Genomic DNA, 21315 nt, shown 5'->3' with positions numbered 1-21315 from the left:
CCCTTTGCTATCAAAGGAAGGCATGGAACAGATTGTCGTCGACATGAAAACTGCTTTCATGACACTTCAAGCTTTCTGTGTGTGTGGAGGAGAAGGAGAAGGCGGAGGAGAAGGCGGAGCAGGAGATCAGGAGTGGAGAAGAGGATAGATGAGAGAAGGAGCAGGAGAACAAGAGAGAAGGAGAAAAAGAGAGAAGAAAGGAGAAGGAGGAGGAGCAGGACAGGGGTTGAGGATAGGAGAGAAGGAGGAAGGATGGGTTGGATAAGCAGAGGATAACAGAAGGAGAAGAGGAGAGGAGGAGGTTAGAGGAAAGAGAAAGGGGGAGGAGGAGGAGAAGGGGCAGATTTCTGAGGGAGTTCTCCCATCTCACCCCATCAATGATTCATGTGTGAAAGTGGTTCCATTTTCATGGCAGAGAAGGTAACAATCTTACCAACGAGTGTTTATCCCCGACCTCACTCCCTCTAGCTTCCTCACTCCCTCAGTAACTTCCTCTCTCCCTTAGCAGCTTCCTCTCTACATTAGCGGCTTCCTCTCTCCCTCAGTGGTGTCCTCACTCGCTCACAGCAACACACAAACACGCACACACACACGCACACGCACACACACTCTTTGGGGGAATGCTTACTTAGTATCAGACAGTATTTATTTTATATACCAGTAAAAAGAGAGATAACTGTGAATATGTATGAGCATAAAAACTTTTACGCTTCAATGTTTTGAATAAAATGACATTAATCTTAGTTGACTTACTTACTTACTTGTGAAACGATTGGCTAATGACTACCTTCTTTCGCCATAAGGTCAATTTTTATGCAGCATTAATCAACACCGCTGCTATAGCAGCAAGGCATTATTAATATCACGTTTCATTTAAATATTTATAACCATTTAGGTCAGTGATTGCAGGATACTCTCTTTTGGTGGATTAATTAATAAACCTGAACCAATAGATTTACATAAAACTGTTGAATGTAGCACTGACAAGAACCTTAATACCTTGTTGATAAAACTGATTAATTTCATCTCCACTCTGCAGATAAACAATAAACTCAGTGTCATCACTCAGTGCAGAGTGCTATCACGCCTTGTATCATTCATTTGAGTCATTTACAATGAATAAAATGTTTCATTGTTTGTTTTGATTATTTACTTAATGTGCTAAAATGTACTAATTTATGATCCCATTTATTTACGATTTTTTTATTTATCCTTTACCAGCCAACAACACAAACTTTGAAGAATGAGGCGCAGAGTATAAATCACAAAATGTTCTGGACAAATTACAAATCCCTTCCCATAACCAGTCAAACATCAAGGCATGTAACATGTGCTCCTGTCCCTCTTCGTTCTGTCATTATGCTGACCTCCTGTTCCCTCACACGTCAGCATCCTGCGAGCAGATCTGCACCTAGATCTACAGATCTAACCAGCCCTCCTGGTGTTCTAACCAGCCCTCCACCTCCCGGTGTTCTAACCAGCCCTCCTGGTGTTCTAACCAGCCCTCCACCTCCTGGTGTTCTAACCAGCCCTCCACCTCTCGCTGTTCTAACCAGCCCTCCACCTCTCGGTGTTCTAACCAGCCCTCCACCTCTCGCTGTTCTAACCAGCCCTCCACCTCCCGGTGTTCTAACCAGCCCTCCACCTCCTGGTGTTCTAACCAGCCCTCCACCTCTCGCTGTTCTAACCAGCCCTCCACCTCTCGCTGTTCTAACCAGCCCTCCACCTCTCGCTGTTCTAACCAGCCCTCCACCTCCTGGTGTTCTAACCAGCCATCCACCTCCCGCTGTTCTAACCAGCCCTCCACCTCCTGGTGTTCTAACCAGCCCTCCACCTCCCGCTGTTCTAACCAGCCCTCCACCTCCCGCTGTTCTAACCAGCCCTCCACCTCCTGGTGTTCTAACCAGCCCTCCACCTCCCGCTGTTCTAACCAGCCCTCCACCTCCCGCTGTTCTAACCAGCCCTCCACCTCTCGCTGTTCTAACCAGCCCTCCACCTCTCGCTGTTCTAACCAGCCCTCCTGGTGATCAGCAGTAATCAGGGAGGACAGGGAGAGGTCTCCGCTGGGCAGAGTCATGTCCTGGGAACATGTTGATCACAAACACATGAGACAGACTTATTTATCTTCCCCATTCATGCCATTCTTCTCTGTCACACATTGGTGAGCATGTATGCTTGTGTGTGTGTGTGTGTGTGTGTGTGTGTGTGTGTGTGTGTGTGTGTGTGTGTGTGTGTGTGTGTGTGTGTGTGTGTGTGTGTGTGTGTGTGTTTGTGGTCCTGGGTTCGTTTGTTTGTGTATTTGTGTGTGTGTTTGCATGTGTGTTGTGTGCCTGTGGTGTAGGAGAGCTAATACAGCATAAGTGGAAGTCTTTCCCTTGTGATATTAATGAGTTTTTCTGCTCTATTCATCAGCTAAATGTGAGCTTCGTTCCCCAGGTTCTATTGCTCCTGTGTCGTATTTGATTCAGTACAACACACAGCAAATCCTACATCTGCCATAGAAGGCAACAGAATCCTTGAATTAACATTCAAAAGGCTCCATCTGTCATTGTTTTTAAGTGCTACATTTCACTAACCTCCCTTCAACATCCTTTGCTTCGATTTGACATCCTATGGTGTATTCTCCGCTGCGTTTTCCAACAGGCTCACAATGTGTTTTCCTAATGGCGGCAAATCTCCTCTTTAGTTTAGGAACGGCAACTTGTAATGGCTTTTATCTGTAACGCTTAGTTTACAGTGAGGTTTCCTGGAAGATAGATCGTCTTGGACTTTCTTAGTAATGCGAAGCCACACAATCACAGGGATGCCTATAAAAGACTACTTTAATACTTTAATGCCAGCGATGAAACATATTGAATGGAAAGGAAGACGCAATTTGTAACCGAGTTTATGTCTATTAACTCCTGTTTTCCTCTCTGTACTTACAGACACAACCGGCAAAGAAAAGTTTGTTGAAGAATCAAAACAGGTTGGCGAGAGATTTGTTTTACAGCTCCCAAGTCTGTCTAGCTCTACAGGTAAAGAACACTCCTGTGCGACCACAGCCCCCATATCTAGCAATTGCAATTTACTGTATCTCATAAGCTGTAATGAATCTATTCATCGGAGAGTATTCACAGATACAGCTTATCTCAATGATGTCCAAACAAAGATCTTACTGCATAGAACCAGACATGACAGGGCCTTTTGTTGAATGATCGTTAGACTGTGATTTGAGAATACTCTTTGAAGAAGTGTATAAGCTCACAGAAAGTCAGACAAGACGATCATCCTAAGTTTAGACATAACTCTGCTTTGATCTTCCAGTCACAAGAACCCCAAAACAAACATGAATACATTTCATTTGTTTTTTTTCCCCAAGATGCAATATGCAAGATGGGATATCGTCAGAACGCAATGGAAGAATAATAACAGAAATAAATGTTACTTATATAACGGTATTGCTCTAACAGAGGGAAAAAAAGACTTATCTTTGTCCTCAAAAGCTAAGAAAAAAGAGAGAACGCACGTAAGATGATGCCAATGAAACCACCTCGCTCATGACTTTTGCTATATTCTTTTGAAAGTTAGTAACAGTTAAGGGGAAAAAAAAGTTGTTTTGATTAAATGTTGGCGGGTGAAAGTGGGGTCAAGTGCCAAGGAGGTTAGTGACAACGCAGAGAACGTTCTGTATTATTAATTCACACTTTTCTTGCTAAGACATGTTTATCCACCTCTCATAAAGACTCTGGCTCAGTCCAAGATGACCTGAGCTACATATGTATGAAGATGACGATGGTTCCCATCTGTTTGTGACCCAAGGTTTATTCAAATACTGCCCTCAGAAAGATAGTATGGTTACTGCAGAGCAGCTGCTGAAAAACTATTTAATCGCAGAAAATAGAAAAATTAGTCATCTGGGCTTTCAGTTGTTATTGCATGTAATTGTGTCTTCATAAAATGAAAAAAAAAAAATGATAATCAACTCAGAATTTTTTTTGTATCTGAGACAACAGAGTCAGTGGTATGTTCTCTGTACATCTTTCGTCTATCTTTTATGTTGAATGCTGATTAAAAATTCATAATCGTGAATCAGAATTTTAACAAAGCACATTCTGCACATCTAAAACCTAACATTTTGTATGATATCTTTATGAAACTTCAGTAACAACTTTTATTGTAACACGTGTGCCATGCTAGCAGACTCCTTCGACCTCCCAGCTCATCCTGCACCACCACCGCCTCCTCCTTGCTTCACCTCTTAATGACAAAATGAGAAAAGTGGGGCGACGAGTGCATTCCCACCAGAAATGCTGGAGAGTTAACATCTTCAGCCGAGCACCAGGGCCTCCAACTGGGAAATCACGGCTAAATAAATCAAATGAGCTTCACAAATAGGTGAGGGGCCGAGGGGAGCCAGGTGCATCATGGGAGGGACCGGTGCGGCGTGCTGATTAACTGGGAGAGAGATGACCCGCTCACGTCTCCCCCTGGAACCTACTTGAGAGATCAACTGGCTCTACATTAAATGATATTCCCTGCGTTTTATTCCATGCGGCGGTTGTTTACCAGCGACCATCGCTTTCTCTTAAGTGGTGCGAGCATCGATGCCGCAGAGCACAACTTTTGGGTTTGTCGAAGTAGCTGCTCTCATCTACATCCTCCTGATGAAGCAAATACACAAACAGGAGCTTCTGTCATGTCTTATCGCCGTCAGGATCCCAACACGCACGCACATGCACACACCCACACACACACACACACACACAATCGTACTAAGAAAAATAAGAGAAATAAAGAAAAAAGTTGGAAAGCTGGATTTTGAAAACAATGTGCATGGTGCTCCTCTGGTAGAGTGAGGCATTAACACTGCCATGGTTAGGGGTTTTGACTAACCCCATCTGACCCCCACCCACTGGAAGCATGACATTTCAATCCTGGGGTTAGGGGGTTTGATGCCCTGTTTAGCTCGAGTGGAGGAGCAAGCCACTTACACGGCCGGGGATAGGGATTTGAAACCCACGGAAAAGGGGCCCGTGGAGGCCCGTGGAAAGCATACATTGACTCTGGCAAAAGATAAAAGCTTTCGTATAATAAAGTGAGGACAGGTTTCAGTGAAGAGAACAGCCATGGATTGACAGACAACAGAGAGGAAAGAGGAAACCATATGTAGGATTAGCAAAAGCAGCACTTTACCAGAGTTGGGGTCAGAGTTGCCGTCGGCTTCGGTCCTCTTGTCGGGCGAGGCCTGGTCGTAGAGCTGGTCGTGAGCCTGCACCAGAGGGAGAGGATGTGTGAGGAGGGAACCAGAGGGCTCCTGCTCTCCCAGACCACTGTCACTGCAGCTCTCCTGGGAGCCATCGGGGAGGTGGAACGTGACTCGCCGCTGAGACTAGAACCAAGAGAGCACACAAGCCAGTGACCGACGTTAGCGCACTGCCCACTGACCCCTAAAAGCCACTATCCCATACGTTTACTGTGCCCATAAGTAAACTGTCCCCTAAAGCCCACTTTCCCCCAAAACCCACTGTCCAAATAAGTACACTGTCCCTTAAAACCCACTGTCCCCTAAAACAGTCTTCCCCTACAACTAATTTTTCCCTTAAGCCCACTGTCCCCTAAAACCCATTGTACCCTAAAGCCCACTATCCCCTAAAACCCACTGTCCCCTAAAGCCCACAGTTCCCTAAAGCCCACTGTGCTCATACGTACACTGTCCCCTGAAGCCCACCAACCCCTGAAACCCACTGTCTTCATAAGTACACTGTAGTCTTAAGCCTGTTGTCCCCTAAAACCTACTGTCCTCATATGTACACTAGCCCCTGAAGCAAACTGTCCCCTAAAGCCCACTGTCCCCTAAAACCCACTATCAAGTATACTATCCCCTCAAGCCCCTCCCCCACTAAGTCCTCTGAAGGCTAATGTCCCCAAAAGGCCACTTTAAGAAGTAAGAAACGATAAGGAACATCGGGAGTAACAGGTAAGTCACTTTTGAGCCCACAGTCTCTTAAAGTCCACTATTCCTTAAACCTCCCCTCATCAGCCTTCCCAAAGTTACGCCTGTTAGCTCATTCCGCGAGACGAAGCATCCTAACATTTCGTAACCTGCATATAGAGTAGCGCCACGCGAGAGAACAGTTCTGGGCTTTAGCTGACATTTATAGGTTAAAATCCATCAGCGGTGGTACTTGAAATTAATTGCCGCTTGTCTGAGGAACTGATTGAGAATTGGGGCTTTATCTGTTTTTTATGAGTAAACCAAATTGACTGCTTTGTTCCATACCGTACGTTTTATATCGTATAATTTACTATAATGAACCAGATCGTCTTAAAGTTGGCCAACGCTGTCAAACATAGTAAATATTTTCTTTGGAGTTCAGCCAGGCAAACGAGTCCTTTTTACTACATGCTAACACCAGGAAGTAGCGAGAGCAGCTAACCTTTACGGGTTCTTTAACCTTTACATGGCACCAAACTCTGCGCCGGATGTTATTCTCTAAAATATCCTTGCGACTTTTGACTTCTTGGTCTAGACAATATCACTTTTTTATTACACATTCAGAATTAGACAGAGATGTTTTGTGGCAAGACAGGCATTAGTGCTGGCTTCAGATCAGGGAGCATAATTATATTAGATCATAAAAGCGCTATTTTGGTTTCCAACAGGTTATTGATCGGAGGGAGAAACTTATACACACTGAGTACAGTCACGTTCCTCTATAGACATAGCCTGCATCATAGCATTAACACACACAGGTGCACGGAGGGCACACCCAAACCCAGAAACGCACACACAGACACACACAAACACACATGCAAAAAAAATCAGAAAAAGACAAATGCAGATTGTATAATACTTTTTGAATCAATATTGCCCTGATGGTGGTCACGCAGTAATGAATCCCCCCAGATGGTGATGTCATGTGCTCAGGGTAGAGGTGAGGGATGGGTGGACTCTCGGGTTGCATGTTGCACATAGCATGTTGGGTGTAGATTGGAACGCATATTATCAAGCGTATAGCCTGCGGCGTGGACATAAGCAACATGCCAATGCACAAGGGGTATGTTCTGTCTCCCTCCCTCTCTCTCTTCTACATGTATGACCACATGCACACACCTAGCTAAACACACACACACACACACACACACACACACACACACACACACACACACACACACACACACACACACTTCCTCCCTCCATCTGTCTGTTTCAATTTCACTAGCATGAACAAAGACACACACACACACACAGACACACACCCACTATGCACTTCACTTCTTTCTCTCACTCTTTGCATCTCTTTTTTTTCCACACACACACAGGCACACCGGCACACAGGCACACACACACACACACACACACACACACACACACACACACACACACACACACACACACACACACACACACACACACACACACACACACACACACACACACAACCCCCCCCCCCCCGCTCCAGCCCCAGCCAGCAGTTCCTCAGCAGCCCCCTGATTGCGTTTCCAGCCCTAGATGAGGAGGGTCTTCTCCTGGCTCTCTAATGACATTTGGCCGTGTGTCCCTCTCTTAAGCCCTAGACAGCAGCAGTGTAACGGCTAACCTTTCCCCGGCTCCGAGCCCCGCACGGCGGCCACTGATGACAGACACACGCAGGCTTTACTGTAATTATGGGCAAAAGCAAAGGTCAGACGTTCTGCAGTCTCATGCAAATGACCTCATTATATATTTTAGAACCGGTCCGGAAGCATGCCACATTCTATTAAACAAGAGGGAAGGAGAGAGAGACGGAGAGAGAGGGAAGGAGAGAAGGACGGGGAAGGGAGAGAGGGAGGGAAAGAAGAGCGGGAGATGGGGAGAGAGAGGAGGTGATCGTCTGACAGAACAAGTGAACAGACTATCTTGGAGGATTGTAGTGGTGAGTTGAATCGTGAGGGCAGGCGGTGGAACACGTGTTGCTGGGATCTGGCCGGGGTCTCGCTGTGTTTCAATGAGACGTGGCATGAGTCGTCCTGGTTCTTACATCCCTTAGCAGCTGGGAACTCAAGCCTTGCATTGACTGAAACGCACAATTACTTTGAACTAGAAAGGCTCTCAGATCTGTCTGGGTCAGCGAAACCATTGACAGCTCAACCACGCACTGCCTCTTATTGACATATTTGGTCATTATGTTTGGTGATTACATTTTTTTTTAATTTTCTTTTCTTATCTCTTTTTAACCGGTACGTTCATACAGGATTCGCCGCCTGGGATTAATAAAGTCTTATTTTATCTTAATGAATGGGTTCAACTCAATAATGATACACACGGTCAGCAGCAGTTCCTCCAGGGAGAGATATTCAGCGGTTTGAAGCAGCTTTAAGACCTGTTTCTTCTTCCAGGAGAAATGTCAGTTGGGCTCCTGTGATAAAGGACACGTCACATCACAGACTGACAGTGTGTAGAAACCTTTGCTCAACAAAGTTAAGAGGCGTCACCTCCCGTCTGTCTGGCAGCGTTATTAATTAGACAAGATGGTATTAAATCGATTCGGTAACAGGAGCGGGTGGCAGAGAAAGAGCCGAGGGAAAATACCGACGTGGAAAGGAAATCTAGCTGACATTCAACTAAATGCAAAAGTAGAAATGTGTATGTGTGTGTTTGTCAGAATGTGGGTGCATACGCCAGTGTGTATATGGCTGTCTGTGTGTTTGTGTCTGTTTGGGGACATGGGCCTATATGTTTTTGTGTGTGCATGTATCTGTCCATGTCAATTTGTTTGATTCATGTGTGTGTGCGTGTGTGTGTGTGTGTGTGCATGCGTTTGTATGTTTGTGTGTGCTCATATACCAGTGTGTTTGTGTGTGTGCATACGTGTATGTGTGCATGTGTGTGTGTGTGTGTCTTTATGTGTGTGTGTGTGTGTGTGTGTGTGTGTGTGTGTGTGTGTGTGTGTGTGTGTGTGTGTGTGTGTGTGTGTGTGTGTGTGTGTGTGTGTGTGTGTGTTGTTCAGTTTGGCATTAGCCTGCAGGCGGATGACCAGTGTTTAGCCCAGCTCACCATAGTAAACCACACATTACGAAGGCTAGCATGGCAGATAGCCACCATCATCACCTCTCTCTGCTCCAGTGCTGCCTGGCCAAGAAGTGGACCCAAACCCAAACATGCTGGAAATGTGCCTTGTAAATAGCAGCACATACACATTACAGGAAAGGAAAGGGTCTAGCAAGCCATCATTAGCAATCATTAGCAAGCACTTATTCTGTAAAGGTCTAGATAATTTAATGCCTTTTAACTATGTGCTGTATGTGTGTGTGTGTGTGTGTGTGTGTGTGTGTGTGTGTGTGTGTGTGTGTGTGTGTGTGTGTGTGTGTGTGTGTGTGTGTGTGTGTGTGTGTGTGTGTGTGTGTGTGTGTGCGTGTGTGCATATGTAATTGTATGTGTCTGTTTCTTAAATGCCATGAGAAAACTAATAACAATACAATTGTTGAAATGGCAATCAAGTGTTGAGTGTAGAATTTGGGGGAGAATTTAAACATAAACCACAGCCTCTCCCTATCCTCTCTCCCACTATTCTTCTCTCTCTCTCTATCCTCTCTCCCTCCCTCTCTCCAGAATGGTCTTACATCTCACACCACCTCCAGATTACAGGCTCCACTCCAACAGAGGTTGATCCAGATTGTGATGTTGCACAGTATGGGCAGTACGCACCATGCTGCTCTGGTTCCATTGCAAAACCCTTCTCTTGGGTTATGTTTCTTTGGTCGTCTTTGTCTCCATGTTGACGGGTGTGGAGACCAGACGCAGACGCCACACCAGACCCAACCAAACCCAATAGGTTGCTATCTATAAACACGTGTTACACACCTTTTTTGCCTTCCCAATTTCTCCAAAAACAACCACTGATTCACACCAACAAGCAACAAGACAGAAAAAAACCTATGTGTGAATCATCAATCAACAAGGTGCAGATAAAGCGTATGCTACATTTTAAACTATAGATGATCGACCATTTTATATTAGTGAATAGTCTGGCTGGTTTGCTGTGTAGATATGATAACATATATCCATATATATATATATATATGTATTATCATATCTACATGTATACAGGCATATATATATATATACACCTTTATATAAGTGTTGCATGTTTGTGCAGCCCCCTCAGAGAGCAATAGATATTCTACATGCACTCCTGTCACAGCGCGACGTACTGCAGGGTGTCTAACACTCCGTCCACCGCACTAGACACTAGACGAGAGTCACACTGGAAGCCCACCTGCTGGGGCATTCCACACACACATAAACACACACACATACAGACACACACACACACACGCACACACATACATAAAGATACACACTCACACTAACGCACAAACACACACACACACACACACACGCACACACACGCACACACACACGCACACGCACACGCACACACACACACACACACACACACATGCACACACACATAACCACCGACACAAAAACACGCCCAAATATGCACAGACACACACACACATGCCACATGCCTAGAGTGTAATCCATCGCTCCCCTAACCACGATGCTGGAGCAGCGGTCTGACACCTGGTGTGAGAAGATCTCCTCAGAGTCTCCACTCTACGCCTGAGCAGCAGCCGCATCAACCAGCTAAACACACCCTGCTCTCTCTATAGCTCTACATCTACCTCTCTCTATTTATCTCTCTAGCTCTCCATATACCTCTCTCTTTCGCTCTCTGTCTCTCTCCCTCTTTCTCTCTCTATAGCTCTGTATCTACCTCTCTGGCTCTCTCTCTCTCTGGCTCTCTCTGTCTCTCTGTGTCTCTCTGTCTCTGTCTCTCTCTCTCTCTCTCTCTCTCTCTCTCTCTCTCTCTGTCTCTCTGTCTCTCTCTCTGGCTCTCTCTGTCTCTCTGTGTCTCTGTGTGTCTCTCTCTCTCTCTCTCTCTCTCTCTCTCTCTCTCTCTCACTTTCTCTCTCTCTCTCTCTCTCTCTGTCTATATATATATATAGTGCTCTCCATCTACCTCTGTCTATCTACCTCTCTCTCTCTATAGCTCTCCATCTACCTCTCTCTATCAACCGCTCTATAGCTCTCCATCTACCTCTCTCTATCTGCATCTCTCAATAGCTCTCCATCTACCACTCTCTATCGACATCTCTATAGCCCTCCATCAACCTCTCTCTGTCTACCTCTCTATAGTTCTCCATCTCCCTCTCTCTATCTACCTCTCTCTATAGCTCCCCATCTACCTCACTCTTTCTACCTCTCTCTATGCTCTTATTTTCCTATTCTATCTTTCTGTCTCTTTCCATCCTTGTCCATCATTCACTATTTTCTGTCTTTAAATTAGTGTCTCCCTTACATTCTCTTTGGCATTATAATCGCTCTATCTCTTTCTCTCTGACATTATGACTCTACCTAGCTCTGCCCTCTCCTTAGAAGCCATAGATGCTCTGCCATCTACTGGTCAACAGGGAACGTGCAGCTGTGGAGAATAATCTGCCCTATAAGTAACGACACCGAGTCCTCTACACATGCTCTCAGCTCATTGGATCCTGCATTTCTCTACGTGGTTACTGTGTTTACACAAGAGTGAGTCACTCTTCAGCAGGCATACTGTGTTTGATCAGATATTGGTTCATTTGGTGCTGCAAAATTAAGAACTACATGAACACATTTTGGAATACCAGGATAGAAGAAACTAAGACTGAACGAAAGCAAACATGTACCTGGTTGTTTCTTGGTAAAAAAAAATCCCCTTGACAAAACATTATTTCGGGAGGAATACAGACAAGTTCAATGTGACAGAATATGATAAAAAAAAGAACTTTATTGATCCCAGAAGGAAAATCTGGGTGCCACATCACCAAGCACAGGACAGTAGAACGGTAAATAGTAGTAGAGATAAAAGTTGAAAACAATAAAGTTACAAAAAATGGACTGAAGTATGCCTGGATACACGATACCAACTGTCAGCTCTGCCTTAATACACTCAAGATTCAACTTCATGGTTGTTTTTCCATAACATGTCTTCTCTCCTCTGCCTTCGTATTTTGGCGCTGCACTGCACAGTACCTTCCACGGCGGTGGCGCCTTTTAACGTGTCATATCCTGTCAACCTCGGGGGAAACATCAGCCACTGTGGGTGACACCTCGTCAGAACACCCGCTTCTAAAACAGACAGCACTGCAATATTTTATAGTAGATCTTTCGACAGTACTACAGTATTGTAGTCTTATGCTGCAGTGTTATAGCCCAGTGCTACAGTATTATAGTCTACTACTATAGTCCTGTGGTCTAGTACTACATTATTATAGTCTAGTACCTCAGAAATTACTACATTATAGTCTAGTCACTACAGACAGTTCTATAGTATTACAGTTGTACATAGTTTTACAACAGTGTTTTACAGTTGGTGATAATATTAATATAAGTAATGAGTCTACTTCTGAGTATAATATCTTATATAATACATAATAGTAGCATATACAACAGAGCATAATAAAAAATACTTTGGGGAGTAGACACTACTGTATTTGTGGTATAACTCAGACTGCTCATCTCTAGTCTGGTTGTGATCAATAAATCACACAATCACAGTTGTGAACAAAATCTGCATTCTGCCACAACACACAGGCACACACATACAGGCATTCCCATAGGCAGGATATAAGATATACACACACAAGCAGGAAAAAAAGAAGCAAACACACACACACACACACACACACACACACACACACACACACACACACACACACACATTCATAAAGGCACAGACACACACACACACACACACACACACGCACGCACGCGCACACACACACACACACACACACACAAACACATACACAAGCAGGAGATGAAAACACACAATAGCATAATATACATGCAGATCTGCACCAAGAATGTTTTCCAGCTATTCCAGTAGCGATTCGTAAAAGGCTCTACGTGTTGCTCTTGGTCATGCTACATGGGAGAGACTGCCACCTGCTCACACAACATATTTACTCTTAAAACAGCAGGTACAGATGTTTTGTGTTGCGTGTTCACCACCTCCATACACGCTCCGTTTATCCTGAGAAAATATTCAATGCCACCCCAACCATCACGTTCTCACTTTAAATAACACATGCGGCCTCTGCTCGACAAATCACATTGTCTAACATTTTTCCATTGTACTATTATTATACCTCTTTAGCACTCCAAATTTACATTCTTCTATTCCTTTTCAACACAGTCCGCGTTCCAAATTCACTTTATTACTAAACCTCTTTAAGCAAGTCTTTACTCCAAATGTACACAAATCTAAACCTCTTTAAAACAGTCTGTATTCCAAGCTTACCTATATATTATACCTCTTTAACACAGTGTGTTCTCCAAACTAACACTATTCAGATCGCTGTAGTCAGAACGCGTAAACTCATTAATCGCATTCAATTTTCATCATATCAGTATTACATTTGAATGGAGACAATTTAATTTATATCCAAAGGAAATTTCTATGACGCTTTACTGAACCACATAAGTAATTTATGTACATGGTAAGCATTTTTCTACGGATGAATAATAGAATAACTCTTTTTTATTTACTGGTTTTAACCATTCTGTCTTGCCTGGTAATTCCATTAACATTTATCCAAAGAGACTTATGCGATCAATCAAAGCATAAAATCCGAATTGGAGTAACTAAAAATTCAAAGTGCTGCCCGACCTAGTTTCTAAAAAAAAAACACATCTGGACAGAGTGCAGAGGCGCAAGGAATCAGAGGACAACATCTGGACAGAATGCATCTAGCTCTAGGAATCACAAAGATGAGGTAGATGCTGTGATGTGAAGATGAGCTGACACAGACGATTGCTTGTTTAGCAGAGCAAGGCAAACAGTGCCAGGGAAGTGGATTGATGCCTTCTGGGGCCACCCACACATGTTGGGATTTAAATATTTGTGTACATTTTTCGGAAGATCTAAAGATATGTTTTGATGATAATTTCTGAACAATCTTTAACTGATTTGCCAATATTAAATTAGACAGGTATATTGAGATGATAGAAATGTAACTCGTATAACGTTTAGTAGATATATAACGCCTGTCAAGTTGAGCTAAACCGTGTTAAGAGCATTGCTTATGCTTCTTGTTAGATATGATTCATTCCCCAAAAAAACATTTTGGATATATTTAAGAGCCTGCATGAATGAAAAAAAGGTTGCAGGGACAAGGGTATCTGAGTTGTGTAATTTGAGTACTATTTGCTCAAATTTACTATTTGCTTGGATCCTTCTTTCTTCTGCTTTTGGATTGCGGGTAGAATGTCTGGTTTGGTTTAGAGTACATTTATTTTTAGGGCTGTAATGGCCATCTGGGAGTTCTATCCCTATACAGAATGGCTATTGCACAGCAATCCACATTTAATTCAAATTGATAAATGGATTAATTCACAATGAAAAAATAATCGGACTGGCTCGAAGGCCACAACATCACTTCTTCAATGAAGGCCATCAAGTAAATACACACAGCCATCTCTCAGTTTGTGTTTGAGTGTGTGGATGTGTGTGTGTTTATGTGTGTAGGTGTGGGTGTGCGTGTGTGTGTGTGTGTGTGTGTGTGTGTGTGTGTGTGTGTGTGTGTGTGTGTGTGTGTGTGTGTGTGTGTCTGTGTGTGTGTGTGTGTGTGTGTGTGTGTGTGTGTCTGTGTGTGTGTGTGTGTTTATGATACTGCCCAACATGTCAATGCTGAAGCCATGGCTCTCCTGCACACATGGCTGAAACATTATGTATACTATACTCCTCACATGCCGCATGACAAATGGCGTACTGCATGCTGATTGGCTAGCCAGGTAAACACTCTTTTACATCAATAACAAGGGCCCCCGCCCAAAACCACCGAAACACACAGAGTTATACAACTAAATAACATGAAAAATGCTCAAATATGTGCTGGATGTCTTCAGACTATTCCATATTGATGCAAGGCTGAAATAGAGTCGCAATTGACTGAATGTTCGCGTAGCTTACGTTCCTATTAGCTTTGATGGAATGTATTTGTCATCCTATTACAGCGGATACTTGGCGAGGCACGCGCTTGTTTAGCAGATCTTTGTTTATCCTGTTGAAATAATGTGTGTTTACTCATGATGATTACCCAGCTTACAGGTATCAGATGTAAATGGACGCGGCAGTGACACTTGTTTGACTTTCCCAACTGGTATAGCAACATTTTCCTATACCTTTACTATTTATATAAAAAATAATTCACATAGAGTTCACATTTTGTTCTGAGATTATAATTCGGAACGATGAGAAAAAAGTGTATTATTATACCACAGCATTGTTAAAATGCTGTTAAAATATTGATTCCTCAATAACGTTCCAATGCCTCCTCTCTTTACCTCCTCTCCTCATTTCTCCTCTGTTCACCTCACTTCCTTCCCCGCTCTCCTTACCTCTCCTCCTCCTTCTCCCTCTCTTCATATCTCCTTTACCCTCCTAACCCCTCCTCTCCTCACCTCTACTTTAGTCACCTCACCCCGTAACCTCCACTCCTTTACTCCTCTCTCTCCTCGCCCCTCTCTTCTCATCGCAGTATATATATAAAATATATAAAACAGCAGCTTCTAATTCACTCACTACAAATACAAACTCAGCTTATATCATTACTAATTTCTTCTACTACGAAACAGCCCATAGCTTGATTCATAGTCTTTTATTTATTGCTTCAACCACCCTTGTTTGTTGTGACATTATAATAAAATATCGGCAATCCAAAGGTGACCTTGCCTCTAAAGCTATTCTGTGTTTCTTTTCTGTTACACATGAAACAAATGAGTAAGTAAAGCTTGAGATGTAGCCTCGAGTAGTAAATAATTAGTTTTGAGCGTATTTGGATTCAAAGCGTTTGCTAATGTTTGATTTGTAAGACACAATTAGATTAGCAGTTCCTCCCTCCCATTGACCGCTTCCCTTTGTAATGAATGTCTTCAGTGTTCCTAAAAGACGTTTTAAGAGACCCATCCCCATGATCCTGAGAGGACATGTGGCACTCCCAAATGGGATTCAACTTCACTATTTAGCAAACACATAACGGAATCTTCTTTCTAACTGACTAATTAATTAACAATTAATTAACAATTAATGAACCAAGCAATCATTGAATATTGTGTCCGGCTATGTTATATTCTGGGTATTATAGCCTTGAACACATACAGAGTCATTGCAAGAATGGGGATAGGTTTGGTTTAATACCGTTTTCAGTGAAAACATTTTTTGATTCAAAGTAGTTAATGTTCCAGACAATTGTTTGCCTGTGAATGGTTGCACCGCATAATGTACGGTTATATAATATTAGATTTCCACATTTAGTTTGGAAAATTTCACCCTATGAATATAGATGAGTGATGAATGAAGAACCAGAGCAAACCAGATGGCGGTTCTTCACAAACATTTATACACGTAGAACATTTATATACAAGTAGTGGTGGGGAGAAATTTGGTACGGTCGTAGACCAACACCGATACTTGTCAATGTCGAGCACCAATACTTGGTACGGTCGAAAACCACAACTTGTTATTGCCCAGCAGAAATCCTTTGTACGGTAGAACACCAACACTTGGTACTGTCGAGGAACATCACTCGGTACAGTCATACACCAAGACTTAGTACTGTCCAGCAACAACACTTGGTACGGTCGAACACCAACACTTGGTGAATGCATTTCCTAACATTTGAAAGCGTTTCCAGTCTCTCAGCGGGAACAGAAGAAGGAATAGGATGGTAGAAGATGCAGGACGGGATAATAGGATATGAAAGAATAACTTCATGATGTCACTTACTATAAGAGCGAGAGAAGCAGCCCAAAAGGTTTACGGAGAGAACAAAGGCAGGGCAACATGTGAACATGCAGACATTATCTTGCGACAACAAGCCTGTTTCCCCACCGCAGCATGCGGCTACGCAGCCATGCAGTAAACTGTGGAACCATCCGTGCTCGCTTCACTCACATTCACGTGCAGCTCAGCTACCAAACAAACAGAGAAGCCTTTGCCTCCTCCTCTTTCTTATTTTCCAGCCCATTAGGCTAAACAGAAGAAAAAATATGTTGCCAAGATTATTGACCATAAAATTAATTATTTAGGCCGGGGATTAATTGTATTTCCGCCCCTGCCTCGTCTTTAAGATGAAGAAAGGCAAACCAAGAGAATCATGATTTTAGGAATATGATGCAACAATAACGATACATATATATATATGTTTTTTTTTATTTATTAACAGTCATACACACACACACACACACACACACACACAAAAAAAAAATAAAAAAATAATAACAATCTTAATTGAGCTAAACCGCAAAATATGCAGTAAACTGCGAAAATATACTCACAAACAGTTCTATTTTTTAGAGAAGTACTAGAAATACCAATAAAATGACTAGACGCTATGCCGACATATGAGAGAGATCTTATAAGTGAGTACTGATACATACTAACATAGTGCATGTTTTTATATGCATACTTAAAATACAGAAACCCTTAAATAGATAATGAGCATTAGAAATGTAGGTCAGATTCTGCTAATGCTTTCAGTCCTTAGTCACCCTTACAGTCGGTATTTAAACCCAATATGAAGTATAATTTACGATTCATGATACTATTGATGCATATATAACACAATGTTTGCTGTTGGAGTATCTCCTGGAGCAACACCATATATAATCTGTTGGGATTTTATTCCAAAAAAGAGAGCAGGAAAAATAGAAAGAGAGCAAGAGAGAGAGAGAGAGAGAGAGAGAGAGAGAAAGAGAGAGAGAGAGAGAGAGAGAGAGAGAGAGAGAGAGAGAGAGAGAGAGAGAGAGAGAGAGAGAGAGAGAGAGAGAGAGAGAGAGAGAGAGAAAGAGAGAGAGAGAGAGAGTGAGAGAGAGACAGAGAGACAGAGAGAGAGAGAGAGAGAGAGAGAGAGAGAGAGAGAGAGAGAGAGAGAGAGAGAGAGAGAGAGAGAGAGACAAAGAGAGGGAGAAATTGAGTGAGGGAGCAAGATAGAGAACGATAGACAGAAACAGAGATAGAGAGAGAGTCACACAGAAAGAGAGAGACATAAGGGGATATAGGATCAACATAAGCTCCAACACAAACTCAGCTGTTTCTGTCAACCCCCCCCCCCCCACCACCATCCCCAAACCCCTCCTCCTCAAACACATAAAAACTACTACAACGCGACACTCAGTCAGTCTGTCTGTTGTCGGCTCCGCACCAGATTTGGCCGATTTGCATACGCTCACAACCTGCCAAATAACCGTCCAATTGGGAAATCGCGGTGCCATCAAATAAAGGCTGGATGTATATTGGTTTTTCCTCCTTAGGATCCCTGGTTGCCAATTTATGGTTGGAAAGGCACTAGTGGCGTGACAAAGACGGGAATCAAACGCAACGCCGTCTCAGAAAACACTGAGGACAACAGTACGGCAACAATCCCTCGGAGATCGCAGCCATATTCACAACAAACAAACAAACTCAACGAAAGAAAGAAAGTTGAGGCAGCAGTTTTTTATGACCATAGCAGCGTCAGGAAGCTTGTGTCCTATCTGCTGAATGTCAGCCTCCATCTCTGCAGTCCACTGGATTATTAGAAATTGCAGGCGCTTCGTCTGTGATTCAACCGGTCAATAAGCAGCGAGCGTGGTTTTACATACGTTAAGCTCTGGACTCCATCTCTGTAAGCTACTAGAGGTGCGTAAGGAACACACCTTCAGGTGAGAACCCGACAGGGCAGCTGGTGTCACAACCAATCAAAGGAAGCGCTCGATATGCATTTCCTTCTCCAAGCAGAGGTGAGATGAAGGGCAGGCTGAGACACAAAACAACAGAAAGTTGTTGCGTAATGCGCTGCAACAAGTCACGTGATAACATGCAGCAACCCGCCGCAGGTCTGCCGGCGCAAAAGCAAAAACAACTTAATGGATTAATTGGGAGCCGGCGGAGATAATTAGACCTTTGAGGGGATATGATCCCACCCCTCGTCAACTGTTGCCTCAGAAGCGGAGATACGGAGTGCTCCTGCTGTGTAATGGAGATAATTAGCGGGAGACTGTTGTGTCACTGTCCAAAGATTAGCCAGTGGGAGAGGCTAAACACGACTCATTAACGCACGGCTACAATCTGAGACCTGCTCGAGACAACACTCGTGCTGCATCTACCTTGGTGGTGTCTTAAGAGCATGCGATAGAGCTTTGCTTTATTTTGTTTTTTTCATTTAAGTGCCACGCGAGTCTGAAATTAATTTCCCGATCTCCATCCCCACGAAGCAGATACCAGGTCTAAGACTAAAGCCTCTCGCTTTACTGCTACTTTCTCTTTCAAAACCAAAACCTGGCCCTGTTGCCCGTGGGGATAAACCCGACGGCATGGTGGATGACTGATATGTGAGACTGACGCAGGCCAGTGGAGGGCTTGTTTACTGGCCACCTATTGGCTCGCAGGTGTCCTTCAGGCTTGTTTACTGGCCTCCCATTGGCTGGCCAGGTGTCCTTCAGCAAGGCAGACAGACAGTGAGCAGGAGGCCAAATTGATTGGTGTTCTCTTTCCCACCAAGAGGACCTGAACTCAATTTGCTTGTGATGGCTTCAATTTCCTGTCTGGCCAAAATTCTGCCTTCTCTCTACCTCTCTCTTGCTAGTCCACCCTCTCTCTCTCTCTCTCTCTCTCTCTCTCTCTCTCTCTCTCTCTCTCTCTCTCTCTCTCTCTCTCTCTCTCTCTCTCTATCTCTCTCTCTCTCTCTCTCTCTCTCTCTCTCTCTCTCTCTCTCTCTCTCTCTCTCTCTCTCTCTCTCTCTCTCTCTCTCTCTCTCTCTCTCTCTCTCATCACGTGTGCAGTAATAACCGTCTCTCCCTGCACTCATGTGGACAAATTCACCCAGGGCTACAGCAGAAACCATGCTTTTAAGTCTGGCTTTGACCTTAGGTCCTTTTTGTAGTTCCTGGAAAAGCACCATTTGCTGTTTTCCACCCGCCGACACCCGGGCCAGAGTGCAGCAAGAAGCTTTTCTTTGAGGAGTGGGATCCGTCTTGAGTGTTCATCTCCCTTCTGGATGACATCACATCTGGTATCCTGACCACCGCTGTTCCAAAACGACTTCCTGCGAATTAAGACCAGTAAAACCACCAACACCTTAAGGGCTCCAAACTCCATTCCTGTTCATGTTTATGTATTTCTATTATCATTATTATATCTGTTCACAGCAATCAGGAAAGAAATACTGAACCTCGACTCGTTTCAAAGTTGAACTTTGCAAAGCGCTGGTTTCACCAACCCCTGGAAAACGGCATAACTCGTCAACTCTTTCAGCATGGACACTCTGTCCAGGGGCAAACACATTCAACGTGCACATACCGGCGGACCGGTCAACTGCTGATTAGGAAAGCATGGGGATCTAAAGCCAGAGTCAAGCGCAGCACTGTTTGAAGTGATTAACTTATGCGCTCCCTCTTGCTGTTGTTGCTGTTAGATAAACATACCCCACCACTCTCACCTCTCTCTGTTAGATAAACATTCCACACACTCAGCATTTGGCAGCTTACGTCAAGATGAGAGATTTTACACGGCATTATCAGGGACGGCCAGGTTGTAGAGAGGGGTATTAGCTGGCCCTCGCTGAATGTGCTACTAAGGCAAAGATGTGCCTCAGATTGGTGAGGCAGTGGAAGAGATGGTTGAGATTCTCAGCACTTTTGGATGATCTAGATGGCAGAGGGATATTAGGAGCGGTCGAGGTGCGAGGTCGGCAAGCCATATCATTAAGCCGTACATTAAGAGGTCATAAAAGGTTTTAGCACCCGGTGTGGACTTAACACGCTAATACGAGTTGTGCCAGAGGCCCGCCCCCTCATGACATCTCATGTAGCAATGTCCTATCAGGAAAAGCCATTTTTTCAATAAGTCATTCTCAGGTCTAGTAATCAACCAAAACCAAGCTTTATATTATGTCCCAATCACCATTCACATGTACATTTGATTCTCTCCTTCATTCTGTATACTCTGTTCTACTGTCATATTCTTATCTTCTTTTTTCAGTTCTCCTCCACTCTCCTCTATTGGGTTGTTGTTGTCCTGGTAGAGTTTAGTTCCTCAGGGTTGCTTTAGAGTGAGCTCTCCTTTCTCTACTCACAAAAGCACCACATCTCCCCTTTCTCTACTTCATCTCTCCGTCCTCTACCTGGAGAAGGAAACAACCTCATCTCTTACATCCTCTACCTAGAGGAGGAAATGACCTCCTCTCTCCATCCTCTACCTCTACCTCTAGTAAAACTATCTAATGTTTGACATATTTTACCCACCTTCCCCCGGCGGTGTCGGA

At 43.8% G+C, this 21315-nt stretch overlaps 1 protein-coding gene across 4 annotated transcripts in view; it reads right to left on the bottom strand.

The window, feature by feature from the left end:
- LOC132472633 (protocadherin-9) overlaps positions 1–21315 on the bottom strand; it is a 171935-nt gene that overhangs the window by 37776 nt on the left and 112844 nt on the right. For 2 of the 4 annotated variants that reach the window (XM_060072352.1, XM_060072350.1), the window contains exon 4: positions 5176–5371. In XM_060072352.1, coding sequence (XP_059928335.1) covers positions 5176–5371 — 196 coding nt within the window. The remainder of the gene's footprint in view (positions 1–5175; positions 5372–21315) is intronic. The other 2 variants (XM_060072353.1, XM_060072351.1) reach the window with 1 other exon arrangement.

The sequence above is a fragment of the Gadus macrocephalus genome, chromosome 14 (assembly GCF_031168955.1).
Source record: "Gadus macrocephalus chromosome 14, ASM3116895v1".
NCBI lineage: Eukaryota > Metazoa > Chordata > Actinopteri > Gadiformes > Gadidae > Gadus > Gadus macrocephalus.
This window is presented reverse-complemented; position numbering and strand designations above follow the sequence as displayed.